The 16,306-nt window shown below is 38.1% G+C and overlaps 1 protein-coding gene across 2 annotated transcripts in view; it reads right to left on the bottom strand.

Moving 5' to 3' along the window:
• VWA8 (von Willebrand factor A domain containing 8) overlaps nt 1-16,306 on the bottom strand; it is a 354,557-nt gene that overhangs the window by 222,471 nt on the left and 115,780 nt on the right. For both annotated transcript variants that reach the window (XM_035704343.2, XM_049099336.1), the window contains 4 exons: nt 15,631-15,791; nt 13,531-13,644; nt 3,731-3,899; nt 2,071-2,148 (listed from right to left, as the gene is read on the bottom strand). In XM_035704343.2, coding sequence (XP_035560236.1) covers nt 2,071-2,148; nt 3,731-3,899; nt 13,531-13,644; nt 15,631-15,791 — 522 coding nt within the window. The remainder of the gene's footprint in view (nt 1-2,070; nt 2,149-3,730; nt 3,900-13,530; nt 13,645-15,630; nt 15,792-16,306) is intronic.

The raw sequence follows: 16,306 nt of genomic DNA, 5'->3' as shown, positions 1-16,306 counted from the left end.
CAGAAATTAAGATAGTGATGTCCCAAGTCAAGGAATGCTGGTAGCCACTGGAACCTGGAAAAGGCAAAGGACAGATTCTCCCCTTGAGCCCCTGCGGGAGCGCTGCTGATACCTCAGCTTCAACTCAGTAATACACATTCCAAACTTTTGGCATCCCGAAGAGTGAGAAAATAAATTTCTGTTGCTATAAGCCAGCAGTTTAGGGTAATTTGTTACAACAGGCACAGGAAAGCAATCCAGGGCCACACAAGGAATGAACTGTTGGTGGTGAGGGTAGTCAAAAGGAAAGAGCAATATTCCAGGAGAAGGATTATGAAACCAAATACTAGGACAGTTACTGGTGATAGGTAAGAGAATGGATGAGACATCATGATGCCAAATTGATGAGATGTGCTTTCAGGCTAAGTGGAGATCATGGGAAAGCAAGGAGACAGATTATTAACACAGTCAGAAAACTAAATAAGAAATAGGAATAGATTTAAAGGGGAAAGACAGGTTAGTGGTATAAGATATGTTGGATTTCTACCAATCCCAGAGGATCCAGTTGGGAAGTGAAAGAAACCATCTATTAAGTAGCTACTAAGGAAGAGATTCTTCACACACATTCTCATGTTTAATCACTACGACTTCCTTATGAAGTGGATGGCACTTCCCATTTTACAGAGGAGAACACAGATTCAGAGTTGGTGATAACCCTTGATCCTTCAACATATGCAGTGGTTTCCAACTTTTTAAACATGAAGCCCCTCTTCTTTATTCCCTAAGTGTCCTGAGTTTTAAAAGATTTCACTTACCAAACTGCATTTGTTAAGGAAGAATTAGCTCTTTATTTATTTTTTGCTATTCGAATGCATATGTAATCACCAATCACACTTCCGATTGGCATGATATGACCAGGCGTCAGTACTAAAATTCTAGCCCAAAGCAAATAACATTTTATCCCTTTGTGGGCAAATATATAATTTGCCTTGGCCTATTTAAAATATTAATTATTGCTTCAAGACCCCAGACTGAAAACTAACCTTTTCACTTCACCCCTGATAAAGCATGAATTATACTGAGTGTATTAGATGTTTGACAGCAGGGGTTAGTTTTTGTTAATAGCGCAAAAATGTTTTCAACTGTGAATGCTAAAAAAAAAGTCATGCAAAAAATTTTAAGAGGGGGACAGAATATGCCACCCCAAAATATGCCATTTTGACATATTTATTAGTTTGAATTAAAGTTACTTAAGAAACAGCTAGTGCAAGGACATTCTGACCCTCCTCTGTCCCAGGAAAGCAGGAAATAAATCCACCCTATGAAAGGCACCCTCTCTGTCCCAGGAGGGTAGAAGGCATCCTTATCTCTAGAAATAGGGAACAAAGGGCCAAGATGGCAATATAAACAAACGTTGTTACTTCGTCACTAATTTACTACCCTTACTACCCCAGGCCCGAACTTCTTTGTCTTACTAATTCTTTATAAATTTATTGTTTGTCTAAAAGGTATAAAAGCTGTCTGCTTTGGTCACTGCTTTAAGTCAAGTATTTTTACGGGGCTCCTGTACATATGGAATTAAATCGGATTTTCTGATATTAGTTTTTCTTTAGTCTGTCTCATGTGAATTTAATTTAATTTAATTTAATTAGGTCAGCCAAAGAACCTAGAAAGAAGGAAGGGAAAAGTTTCCTGCCCCTACACCATCCCAGGATGGAAATACAATTAGAATCAATGAGAAAAGCGAAATTAGAAGATGAAGAGAAAGATTTGGTCATTAACAGAAGAGGTCACACTTGAAGTGTTAAGACTGGATGAGACTGCTCAGGACAGGAGCCCGGGGGCCAAAACCGAAACCCTAGGATCACCAAGCTCTAGAGCTAGTTGTTTTTCTATGAGACCAGCCATGAGTAGCTAGAGTAAATAAATGTTCAAATCACTGAAAGAGTAAAATATATGCACAGGGCAAAGCACAGTATAAGAGATAAAAATACCAGCTTGAAAAATAGATTTTAAAGCATTAAACTCTGAGAACATAAAGCAACAGCATGTCAACAACAAAAAATCCTATGGGAAAAAGCCCAGACTTACCGTGGGATCCTGTGTCTCTCTGAGTTTGTGTGTAAATGATAACAATCTGTCCAAAGCTTCCTGAGGTATATTTGGGACCTATTTTATGAGAGAATTGAGAAAAGACAGAAAGAATAAGTGGGAATAGCTGACCAATTAACCAGAAATTCTGGCTACTTAGCAAACAATATTAGAATTATATTTTTAGAAAGTCCCTAATGATAACACTTAAGCATCTGCTTTCTCTTTAACAATCAGGAGGTTAAAACCAAGCCACTCTTCATTTACAATCCCATCACCAGGATAAAAGAGAAAGGAGCCTCTAACTCAATTAAAAACTGGCACAAAGTGTACCCAGAAAAAACTTCTCATAATTATTTGTTAGCTCCGGCATAATTTTTTGAACACTAATTTAGGCATTTTTCTTATTAAAACCAAACTCCTTCACTTATTAGTAATTTGTCTATCTAGTGACGTAAGGCATCTGGTACAAAGGATGGATGCCCAGGCTATTCATTTTTTAAAGGACTTTAAAATCACATACATAGGGGGCATAATCGGTTTATCAATGACCTCTAAAGAACAGTTGCCCAAATAACACACACTGGTTGCTTGAATTCTAACAATTTTAATCTAATTAAATAGTTAACTGAATTAAATTATGAGAAATTTAATGGTAACAATGACATATCTTTCATTTTAATTTACAAAGATCAGAGAGTTGTTAGAACAATGACTGGTATACTGTAATCATTTCAGACACTATGGTTAGGTAATCTACCCAAGATCTAGAAGCTGTTAAGGAGTGGATTTGGCACTTCAGAATAAGTTGTTTCAATTGAAAGCCTATGCCCTTATCCACCACTGCGCGCACAAGATCTAAAATTAATCAGCTCATTCTGGTGTTTAAAAGGGGATGAGTGCATTTATGTAAAAAGTTAATTATTTGTGATTGAGAACAACACTGCCTACTAGAACTTTCTGTGATGATGGAAATGTTCTTTACCTATGCTATCTAATACAGTAGCTGAAAGCCCCTGTGTGTTTACTGACCACTTGAAATATGACTGAGAAACTGAACTTTTGAAATTTATTGAATGTGGCTAGTGCTACATTGAACAATGCAGTTCTAAAACTCTAAAAGGTGAAGCACTTAATAACACATTACATATACTACAAGCCACCAGATAACTAATCAGGTAAGTGTATGATACATTACAGTACTGAGGAGAACAGAACTACTTTGTATTTTCTAAAGGCTAAGGAACTAAAATATATTTGGCCTCCCTTTATAGGAGGAACTCAAAATAGTCATCCTTGGCTGATTTTTACATGGAAAAGGAATCCTAAAACTGCCTCCTCATGAGGAAAATGGAGAGATAGCTTATATCCACAGTTCTCAAAGTGTGGTCCCCAGATCAGCAGCATGGGTATCACCTAAGAATTTCAGAAATGTATATTCTCGTGTACCATCCCAGACCTAATGCCTCAGCAATCCACATTTTATTAGGCCCTCCAGATGATTTTGAAAAATGCTGAAGTATGAGAACCATATATCAGGAAATTTGGGAGTAAATGGGAAGAAGCAGCCAGAAATGTCCAACTCTGCTCTGACAGGTGTCAGAGTACCTTAAAATAAGAAAAGTTGAAGGCAGCAGGCTAGAGCTAGCCTTACTCTTACCATTTCCTTAATCACTTGAATTTCTTCACTTTTGACAAGTGGTTTCATATAATGGAACAAGAACATGGTTAAGAATTCTGGTCCCAACCACTGCTGTGTTGTGCTTCCAATAACAGGAGGCTCTGCCAAGGCAATGATTCTGAAGGAGGGGTGGACAGGAAAAATGGATCTAAAAGGGGAAAAAAATAAAACAAACAAACATAAACTTTCACACCAGAAATCAGGTCATGGTAGCTAAAGCCTAGGGCAATGATAAGCCTCTTGCTGGTTTTTTTTTTTTTAATGATAAATTTATTTTTTATTGGTGTTCAATTTGCCAACATACAGAATAACACCCAGTGCTCACCCCGTCAAGGCCTCCTGCTGTTAATATGGTCAAAGCTATTATCCAAAGAACAAGCTTTGAAAAAAATCAGGACCAAATGAAAGATGAAAGAAAGAAGGAAAGAAGGAAAGAGAAAGGAAGGAAGGAAGGAAGGAAGGAAGGAAGGAAGGAAGGAAGGAAGGAAGGAAGGAAGGAAGGAAGGAATAATAAATCAGGACATCCGAAGAACCTATCATTAAAACAAAAAAAGAGGGGCACCTGGTTGGCTCAGTCAGTTAAAAGTCCCACTTTTGATTTCAGCTCAGGTCATAATCTCAGGGTCATGAGACTGAGTCCCACATAGGGCTCTGCACCGACTGTGGAATCTGCTTAAGAGTCTCTTCTTCTCCCTCTGCAACTCTTCCACTAGCTGCACTCTGTCTCTCTTCTCTCCCTGCCCCTGCTGCCAATAAATAAATAAATCTTAGAAAAAAAAAAGAATAAAGATTCACCTACTGCTAAAACATATGTACTGTTTCCACTGATGATCTCCATCCCTGCACAAACCATTGTTTTGGATATGTTGTTATGCCTCCAGCAGATTTTCCCTATAGTCCCTTGAAACAAAATTCCATCCAGTTCATATTCATTACACAGGCTCCTTTTCTTTATTCCAAATCCCCTCAAAATCTCCTATCTTGCAAGAAATCCACTCTATGTCAATCATAGAAAGACCAAGGAGTATGATTCAGGATGAGAAGACTTTTCACAACATAGAAAATTTAAGCAGCATGAGGGACTGGATTAAATTTAAAGTTTGGATTGACAATAAGAATATTTAGGTCTTCAAAAAGATAGAGAAAATGAAACTTTTACATAATTTACTCTTCTGTCATTTTATAGGAAATAGTATGATTTTTAAAGTGATCTGTTTTATAAATCTCTGTTAGGGAATCCAAGGATGTAAATATTCTAGAATACACAGAAGAATAACATAAGACTTCCCACCATTTGTGAAATGACTTGAGTATGTTTGGGAGAATGGACTAGACACCCCTTATGATCTAATCATGTGGGTGATAATGCCAGTTCATATTAATTGCACTCTAAACCCCAGTGGAAATAAAACTTTTTTTTTTTTTGGAAATAAAACTTTAAAGGGTAATATCACCCTTGCTATGAGAAAGAAGAGATAAAAGCAAAAACACCTGTGGAGATCTTCACAAAAACAAAAATACAGGCACATAACTGGCATTTCCCCAGAAATGGACTATTCATTGCCATTACTATTACAATAGAGCCCTATAGTTAAGTGAGTAGGCAGCTAGAATATTAGGAGGTAGGACATGTGTGGCGAGAACCAGATAAGTACTCTGAAGAGCCGAGGTAAGAAAATGCCCCCCCTCCCCAATACAACAGGTAGGTCCACCGAGTCCCTAACTACATGATCTGTAGTTTTAGAGGCCACATCATAATTTGTAAACCAGGGTAAAGCAGTTTTTAGAAATGGTCACATGAAAAGTCTACAAGTTTTCATAAAAGCTACCAGATATCATTTCATTTCTCTAGGTAGGAAAAAAAGAAATCCTTATTTACAGATATTCAAGCAGGGCATGGGAATGATCTGTCCAAAGGAGTTGTTCTGGGAAAACAGGAAAGAATAACAACTTGAGCAGTGTCTGAAAGTCCTGGGGATAGCATGATCACTGAGGACTGCCAGCAATTAGATAGTCACACAAGGGAATCTAGACGCAGAAAATTCTGTGATCTAAAAGCTAAAACGGGAAGGTTATCCCATTTTCCACTTCTGCCAAGTGGTTTGCCATATTCCAGAAAACTAAGTTCCATGGCCTAACAACAGATGTTGGATTCATCCTTGATCCTCCTCTTTCCTAGTTGGGACAAAAGAAGGTGGGAGACAGAGCTGCTTTGTTGTGACTTGACTACACAAAATTAAATCTGCAGATGTAGTTTCTTACTCAAGATCATGAGGGATACTAAATCAGGGAATAAACAAAGCCAAAATCCAATACGTAAGCCAAAAGAGGAAGTCCAATTTATATCCTTAAACCAAAAGATCAGGAAGCAGGTATCACAGCTGAGCTGTAAATTTAGGACTAGAAGAGTAATTAATAGGAGAACAAGCAACATGAGAGCAAACTAGGTGGTTTGAGTTTAAGTAGGTGATGATCGCTGCTTAGGATATACACTGCCTGTGGCTTGCTTTTTGGTACTGACTCTAGCAAGGGTACGTGAGTAAGCTGCACCAATTTAAAGAGGGCACTTTCTGAGACAGCAGCTGGATGTGTCAGGCAGAGAAATGTACACTGACTATGAAGCCAGCAAACTCAGCCAGCAAACTACTGAATAACAGGATAAGGACCTGTTGTGCTGCTAAGTCTCCCCCAAAGGCTTCCTTACACATAAATAGGTCATATGGAAAATCATTTCCTGATAATGATAGGATTTCCATGTCTGAAAGTTGGACAACAGAGAACTCCTGAGGATCTGCCATCTACTTCCAGGTGAGTTAACATAACCGCCGTGTAATACAAAGGCTGGATAAGTGGTAAATAGTGGAGAATTAGGAAACAAGCACAATTGAAAGTCAAAACCAAGGTTAACTTTAATTTTACTAAATTTAACAACAATAATAACAAATGAAACTAAGGTATGGCTTAACTTCAGATAAGTAAATATTTCATAAAAGTTAGATTAAAAAGGCAAAATGCCCTTTTTATTTTTATTTTTTATTTTTTAAAGATTTTATTCACGAGAGACACAGAGAGAGAAAGAGAGAGGCAGAGACACAGGCAGAGGGAGAAGCCCGCTCCATGCAGGGAGCCTGATGTGGGACTCCATCCGGGGTCTCCAGGATCAGGCCCTGGGCCGAAGGTGGCGCTAAACCGCTGAGTTACCCAGGCTGCCCCCAAATGCCCTTTTTAAAAAAAGATTTCAGAGGTGCCTGGGCGGCTCAGTCAGTTAAGTGTCTGCCTTTGGCTCCGGTCATGATCACAGGGTTCCTGGATCAGTCTCATGTTGGGTTCCCTGCTCTGAGAGGAGTCTGCTGCTCCCTCTGCCTCTCCCCCTGGCTCATGCTCACTCTCTCTCTCTCAATCTCTAATAAATAAATAAATAAAATCTTTAAAAAAAAAAAAAGACTTCAAAAATAAAAGTATTGAGGTCAATATGTTTGTTTGGGGACATAAACATGTTTTAGAAAGTAAAGTGCTCTCCACTGCATCTCAGCAGTAAAAAGGAATGAATTCTTGATACACATAACAACATGAAAGGAGCCAGATCAAAAAGAGTATATACTGTGTGATCACATTTATATTAAGTTCTAGAAAATACAAGATATATCAAGTGACTGGAAGTAGATTCCTAGAAGTGGAAGAGGAGGGTGACAAGGGTCAAGAGAGGGATTACAAAGGGGTCTGAGGACACTGGAGGGGTGGTCATAGACATACTCATTAACTCGACTGTGGAGATAGTTTCAGAAGTATATACGAATATCAAAAATTGTGAAACTGTACACTTTAAATATTTAGTTTACGATATCTTATTATACCTCAAAAATGCTACTAATTAAAGAAGAAAGACTTCAGTAAAGTCCAATCTTTTGAAGGAACTTAGATGGTAATTTTTGGCAAATGTGTATATTAAGGAAATGACACAGAAAAATTTTAAAAGACATTAATCATAAGCCAGAAAAAGACTTTATAAATGGTCTTTATACTACAGTGTTCCCATTCTGAACCTACAGGGTATGCCTTTCCGCACACAGCCCACATTTCACCTGTTTTTCCTGTGCCACGTAGCAAACTGCACAGATGCATTTCTTACTCATCTTTATACCATAAAAGGTCTAGAGTGATACTTGGGAGAGAGCAGATGCTAAAAACTAAATAAATGTATTGTTGTTGTTAAGAGCCATCATTATAAGAAACTTTTTAAAGACCTTTGATGGGAAGGACAAAAGAAAGGTAATTGATAAGAACTGGGAATAATGGCTTTCCACTCAAAAGAAGAGCAGCTAGTCTAGGTCTGGTCTTGAATGAATATGTTAGAGAAGGTACATCCTCTATATCAAAAATACAGGGCTCCTGGGTGGCTCAGTTGGTTAAGTGTCCGACTCTTGGTTTCTGCTCAGGTTTCTGCTCAGGTCATGATCTCAGGGTCATGGGATAGAGCCCTGAGTCAGGCTTTGTGCTCAAGCAGAGAGTCCGCGTGATATTCGCTCTCTCCTTATTCCTCTGCCATTCCCCCCAGCTCATGCTCTCTCTCTCTCTAAAATAAAAAATAAATCTTAAACAAAAAAGACAAAACCCAAACACAATAATAATTAGACTCTTCACAGACACAGAGTTTAGAACTTTTCCCTGACTATAAAAAATGGTTATTTTTCAAAATCAGAATTTGCTTAAGACTCTTTAAGAATCAAACTGGGCATAAAATCCTTGATCTATCTTGAATTTTGTTAAAAATTGACATGGCTTAATTTGCCAACAAAGAGATGCTGAGGTTTCTGGGGAGGCAGAAGAAAATGCTCAGATCCTACCTATCTTCAAGCATGGGAGTAAGAACAAAAGGGTCTGGAGAAGCTAATCAAGCAAGGATTACACCCAATGTCCAGTTATGGTTCACCACTGATCAAGAAAAACTGGAAGATTATAAACTGTTTTCAAGGTTCGATCACAATCAGTACAAATAAAATATTCAATAAAAAGGAAAAATATCAGAGCATATATAATTATATAACTGAGACTAGGCCACTAATCTTTATCGCTCTCCTGAGGCAACCATAGCCCTTTCTTGGTAAAATAAACTATTAGTAATGCACAGAAACTCAGCCCCTTCATCTATGCTCTGACCAACAGCAGGAAGGAACACATTTAGCAGCCTATAGTATTTGTACTCCCCCTTTCCCCAAAGAAGTTTTTCTCATCAAAGGAAACAGTTCTATTTTGGTCCTTATTTCCTGTGAGAAATGCAGGCATGGTGTCTAGTGTGTGTGGCCATCATGCTACTTCAAATCACCATGTCCACTGTATTCTTGGTGTCATGCAACAAGAGAAGGAAAGTTGCTAACACTTCTGATGCCAGATCTAAGGGCACATTAGCTGTGTAATTACCTGCAAAGAATGCCTGTAGAGCATTCTGATGAAGATAAATGAACTTGGTCAAGAATTAGAATACAATGAAGGTCAGTAAAGGAGTCAAATATAATTGTTTAGAAACTAGGCTTCACAGTATGAAGTTGAAAGGCACTGTAGTCCACTAATAGTAGCTATTAAATTTGAGATCCTGTGGTTATCAGACTTGTCATAAAAGGCAAAGTATTCCTGTTAGTAGATTCAAAAAAAGTTAACACTGCTAGCTCAGAAGGTCTTCTAAAACTAGATTACCAGAATTACTTTTACCTTGAGTTTCCTAGAATCTGTACTAGGTTAAGAGTTATTCACTCGTTCAAAAACATTTACTAAGTGATCAACTATGGGTCAGGAATTGTGACATTCAAGACAAAGAGATGAAGTACAGAGCAACAATACCCTGCAACAGTAAAGTCCTAAATCCCAGTTAATTCCTGAGGTCCAACTGCATCCTTGCCTCTCCTTTGACTACATGAAATGCCCATAAATTCCTTTTTGCAACAGTTTGATTTTTTTTTTTTTTGTTTTTTTGGGTTTTTTTTGTTACTTGTCACTAAAGAAGTCCTGCTAGACATAAATATGAGAACCGGTCCTATCTGAAAACAAACATATTGAAATTTACTAAACTGGGTCTAGAGGCCAAGAAGCTCTTAAATCTTCTTTCCTTTCATTCTAACTTTGACTTTTCCCTCTATCTCAAAATTCCCCAAGGAAACAAAGCATTAATAGCTGAGTTTCTTTAAAGACTATCAGGAACAATAATCATTTCACTGAACTTCAATTCTGTGCTTAGGGAGAGAAATGAAAGGATAGGTGATTCAGATGATGGGTTCCTAATTTATAGTTCAAATGCTAATGCCAAGAGTGACCTATTAGATATGCAGAGCACATAGGATCAACCCATGCATGACAGTTGGTCATATTATAAGAACAACTCAAGAAATAAATTAACTTCCTCAAGGATTACACATTTCCCACTTTATGCTAAGCTATGTCCTTTTGGGTAAGCCATCAGCTCTCAACTAATAAACACAGCACTGAAAGAGATACTGTCAACTGTCATAAACTTACTCTATTCTTCCCTAATATAACATATTATAACCCTAAAAGAAAATATATTTATTCTTGGAAAGCCAAAAATAGGCCACAAAATTAAATCAGATTTAGCCAGGAAAAGATAAATTTACTAACAATCAGAGTAAAGCAGATTCTATAACATGACTGTTTAGCAACAAAATAGAGAAAAATCTGTGTACAATCATAAGAAAAGAGTGTGTTTCTCAGGCAAAAGAAGGAGGAATACTAATAAGGAAAGGAATTAGGCTTTCAACTGGTAGAAATATTTCAGACAGAGAAGAATCAACTGTTAAGACATCTTGCCTCTGAGAAGTCAGTGAAGACCTGACAAATTGACAGAACGTAAGAAAGAACAGAAAATTAGAATTTCAGTCCAATAGGTTCAACATCTAACCTGATGAAAGATGCAGAAACAGAGATCAGAGGAAATGGGAAAGTCGGAGTAGACAGAGATCTAGCATGACATGTGTGCTACAAATATGAAGGGCAGCAGGTCCAGAGCAGGGCTGGCTGGAATGTTTCTATGGGGCAAAGATGAAACTGATAAAAGCCTGATGTGCCTGAACATGCTGAGAGGAGATTTAGACAAGAAGGGAAGTGTCTGGGGTAAAAAAGTGATAAATACACAGAAAACAGGGTCACTTTCTCTTCTGTGTTCCCATAGCATTACTGCAGAGATCTCTGTTCTAACATTTAAAAGATGCATTATAATTATTTATCTCTGTATCTGCCTCTCTTCATATGTATGCAATCACTAACTTTACAAAAAACAAAACGTATGTTAAGAAAGGAAAAACGACTGTAGTTTACCAAATGTCTCAGCTACTGTACAGTCCTTATGCTGTGATCATCATGTGGACATTGAGTGAAGTTCTAAAGAAAATTATTCCATGACTACTCAGGAAGAATGAGAGATGGGATGTATGTTTATGTAGTGGGAAGAAGGATGATAAAAAGAGCTAAACTTTAATTCTGCATAGTAAGAAACCAATAATTCCTAACATTGAAAGATAAATCAAGAAATATCAATGAAAGCATATTATGATATAGTAATGTGATGTATGGGGGCAGGGTAGCTACACTTGTGGTGAGCATAGCATAATGTATAAACTTGTTGAATCACTACTGTACACCTGAAACTAAGCATTATATGACAACTAAGCATTATATGTCAACTATCCTTTAAAAAAAAAAAAGTATATTATTTAGTGATAAGGAGGTAAGTACCTGAAAAAAATAGCTTGAAGCTGAAAGTAGTGTCCGGGCTGTGGGAAATGGGAAAGTGTCTGAGGACAGATGACAGAGGACTGGTATGTTTCACAAAAAGCCTTGAAAAAGCTATCTGGCCCAAGTTTCATGCACGTTTAACAATGATACAAAATTCAAACGAAAATAAAAAATAAGTGAAGGAAACCAAGCAATGCCCTTACTACTCGTTTCCATCTACTCGGAATGACTTCTAGAAACAGAACTAACTGAGCCTGGTTTGTATTCATGGGAGTGATGAATTTCAATAGTGATGAAGATGGAACACTTTGAGGAGGAGGTACTACTAACCAATGTAAGCCAAAATTGCAACACGATGCTTAGGGCCACTCTGTTCCTGAAATTGTTTTCATTTGTAAAACCTCTTGTGACTATTAGGGAGAACTTGGGTGCTTCTCAGGGAAGAGGGGCTGTCATTTCCTGGACATCTGACTACAAATACAATGCTCCTGAAGTCCAAAAGAGCCTGACAAGGAGGCTTGCTGAGAGCTACTGCCTAACTGCTTTGATTCATCTCCCTGAAAACATAAACTGTTCCCTGATGGGTGGTGGTTCATATTCAAATACTGTACAAAAGCTGACTGTTATAAATTAAAGGTATGAAGTGAGAAGGATCTTTAGAACTTCCCTCCCTAGACAATCAACCAAACTGTTTACTGGGCTAGAGGAATTTGATGATGTGTATCCCAGAAGCATAAATAGCTGTGTATAATTAAGTGAATTTTTAAATAACTTATACAGAGATGTAAGGAATTTAATATTTCCTTTCTATAAAAAAATTCCAAGGAAATTTTTATTTTTTTTTTATTTTTTTTTTCTTTTTTATTTATTTTTTTTTAAATTTTTTTTTCCAAGGAAATTTTTAAACAAAACTTTCCATAAACCATAAACACAGTAAGAAATACACATAATTATCATTTGTAAAATTTTAATGTTTAAAATACGTCAGCAAGCCCTTTGTGGGGAGGAGAAGCTTCAATTAAATAAGATTCAATTAGGTGACTAGGTATTTGCCAAGTTAACAATCTCTAATTATGTCAAAATATCTATGAAAATGTAAGGAGACAGAAAACATATATTCCAAACGTCCTCAAAGGAAAGTAGTATGTAGCTAGAAGAAATATTTTGCAATTTTTCAAACACATTGAAAATTTGAAAGAATAGAATATGAATACCCATATATCCTTTACCTAGATTTCCCCAATTATTGAGATTTTACCACCTTGCGTTCTCATTCTCACTTGCTCTTTCTCTCTTTCTGTGTATTGTATACATGTACACACACATACATATCTTTTTTTTTCACCATGAATCATCTGGAAAGAAGTTGTTGATCTCTTTTTACATTACCCCTTAACTCAGTGCACATCTCCTAGGAATGAAGGAATATTCTCCTTCAAAACCTGAATACCATTATGATACCTATGAATTTTTACTCAATATCATGTAGTGTACATAGTCCATATTTAAACTTTCCCAATTGTCACAAAGTATCTTTTCTAGCTGTTTCCATTTTATTTCCTGATCTGGGATGCAATCAAGCCTCCTGCATAACATTTGGTTGGGACATTTTTGGTAGGAATAAGTAAATAAGCCACAAAAGGTAATCCTGCGTCAGGTGGTTTTACCTCAGTAATAAGTGATCACTTCCTAGGAGGGAGGGCCCGGTAAATTATGAGAACTATGAGGGTTTTTTTTTTTTTTCCTGAAGGGATACAAAGTATAGGGCCAAAACCGAGTTGCTAGGACAATAAAGGGAAGATTACCTTCTCAGAGTTAATGTTCTTGTGAAGTGTTGAAACAGAAACAAAAGTAAGGCTTAGAGTATAGAGCACGTCTTGGACGACAAACTCAAGTTGTAAGAAATGCCAGATTATGAGCATGCTCAGGATGCCAACTTATTAAATGATTTAAAGTTTGCTCGGCTTGACCCTAGGTTTAGAAGAATAAAAAGAAGGCACACCTGACAACAAGAATGAGGACAATGCACCCAACATTACCTCTTCTGTAGCTGCTCGTCAGACAGTTGCAGCTCTTCCTTTAAACGCATGTACCTGTCTTCTCTCAGCAGCCTGGAGCCATCATAGAGGCTTAGCTCCCGATCGTGGATCAACCTAAGGGAGAGAGGAAAGTCAGGGAACAAATTCATCTGTCTTGAAGGCTGAAGTCACTAGAGGTAGAATCAGTTCACATTTTAATCCTGTCTATTATTACAATTGAGTCTAACAATTTTGTTTGATGCATCTGTTGAAATTTCAAGCTGGCCGGTGCTATTATACTTGGCAAAACTACTGGTGTCTATCCTGGAGAGCAGTAGTCATGGTTACTAGATGTGGACAGTGAGGAGGAGGATTGAAGAGGAGCTGGAAACGGGAAGGAGGAAGGAGATGAAAAGAAGTAGCTGAATGAGTGACTCAGTATAACCATGAGGTGCATATTAAATCAACAAGGCAGGTGGTACATACTCTGAGTCTATTGTAACTCCTTAAGGGAGAATATTACCAACACATTTCTGTTTCTGGAATTAAAGGTTTTAACATATCAAAAATTGTTATAATGAAATAACTGGTGCTATTTCATATACCAACCATGATGGTGACCTGACCATCCACAGCACAGAGAACATTGTCTTCCAGATGTCAGAGGGCTCAAATAGCACTATATCTAGATTTTACACCAACCGCTGAGTCTCCTTATGCCCACATTACAGTCCCCCCACCATGACCTCTACTCAGTATGCACTGAGGAGAGGGAAGACTGTATAATGCAGGGGTTGGGGGATCCCCAGGTGGCTCAGTGGTTTAGCGCCTGCCTTCAGCCCAGGGTGTGATCCTGGAGACCCGGGATCAAGTCCCATGTCAGGCTTCCTGCATGGAGCCTGCTTCTCCCTCTGCTTGCATCTCTGCCTCTCTCTCTCTCTCTCATGAATAAAAAAAAAAAAAAAAGAAAGAAAGAAATGCAGGGGTTGGGAACATGGGCAGTGAGGCAGTCAAATCTGTGTTCAAATCCAGCTCTGTACCTCATTAGAGGAATGACTGGGGAAGAGGATAACTACTACTCCATCTCTCTACACTTTTCTCTTTTATAAAATTAGGGCAGTCATATCAACCTCATGGTATCGCTGTGAAAATTAAACACCTAATATAAGACAAATGGTTACTGAAGTTGTTCTTAATCTTGGCAGCACATTAGAATCTTCTGGGAAGGGTTTAAAAATGCCAGTGTACAGGACTCATCCTGGATCGCTTGTATCTGAATTTGAGAACATGGAGCTCAGGCATCAGTGATTTTTAAGCCCCATTCCCACAAGGTGATTCCAAGGCTGAGAACCTGACAAGCAGTGGCTTGCTTTCCCCACCCAAACTGAAATAAGGAAACAATTACACAAATGTTTGAGTTTATAAACACAGAGTGAGATTTTTAGTCTATATAAAATATCATCATCCATTACATATTTTATTTTTTTAAGATTTTATTTATTAGAGAGAGAGAGAGAGAGAGAGAGAGCATGAGCAAAAGGGAGGGGCAGAGAGAGAGGGAGAAGCAGAGTCCCTGCTGAGCAGGGAGCTGGACACAGGGCTCAATCCCAGGACCCTGAGATCATGACTGGAGCTGAGGGCAGACACCTATCCAACTGAGCCACCTGGCACCCCTCCATTACCCATTTTATATAAGGAAATATACTTTCTCTCTCAAAATAATTCCAACAGGATCAACCAATAATTTAGATCTATGATTCATAAGGTGTTTGAACACAGTGAAGCTGTAACTGACAAATTGTAAGAAGTGTTAGCTGTATGACTTACTTGTGTGTACCAATCAGCATGTACGAAGTCTTTCAAAATTACTACCTAAAAGTTTTCTTTTTCCAACTCTTACGCAGAGAATTTTGCTATGGCAGGCAGTGTTTTTTTCCCCAAATGTTCATTATTTGAAGTTTTACTGTGTTGTGTTTACGATTATAAAAATATCTGCTGTTCTGGCTGGAAACAGAAGATAAGTTTCTCGTGATCTACACGACCCAGTTTAGAAAAAACTGACAGAGTTCCACACCTACTGTTTACATGGTGTGTTTTTTTGTGTGGATGACTCATACAAACCTTTGCAATACAGCAAGCGTGCCCGCGTTGACCCGGTGAATGCCATCCAAGAGGACCAACTTTCCTTCCAGGGCAGCATTCACAAGGGGTGAGGACCGCCAAGCAGTATCTCCATTGGGAAGAGTGTATCTCTGCTGGAGCAGGTCACGTGCTGTCATATCCTGAAACCAAGCCCCACCAACCACCAAAGAAAATGCAGAATTAATTTTTAAGAGAGGGATGGTAGGGTTTTTTTGTAAGACTTTATTTATTTATTGGGGAGAGAGAGAGAGAGAGAGAGCAAAAGAGAACACAAGCAGAGAACAGAGGGAGAAGCAGGCCAGCCAGCCGAGGATCCTGATGAGGGGCTCGATCTCAGGATCTGATGCCTTAATTACATCCCAGGACCCTGAGACCATGACTTGAGCTGTAGGCAGATATTTAAGTGACTGAGCCACCCAGGCGCCTGTGGATGGTAGTTTATTTAGCTTTATAGTTACCTCTCTGAGCATACATTCCATACAACTAGAAAGTCATCTTCTCCAATTCACCAAAGAGAATAATTTTCTTGGTCATTTGAGGTTTTTCCTGTTACTCATCCACATAATATAGCAAGAGGAAGGGCTTCCCCCCTTCCTTATTATTCAGCATTTTCCCCCTCCCTTTAATTGTTCATTTGAAATTTATACACATGATG

The sequence above is a fragment of the Canis lupus genome, chromosome 22 (assembly GCF_003254725.2).
Source record: "Canis lupus dingo isolate Sandy chromosome 22, ASM325472v2, whole genome shotgun sequence".
In the NCBI taxonomy this organism is placed as follows: Eukaryota; Metazoa; Chordata; class Mammalia; order Carnivora; family Canidae; genus Canis; species Canis lupus.
The sequence above is the reverse complement of the archived record's forward strand: the minus strand, read 5'-3'. Positions and strand labels throughout refer to the sequence as shown.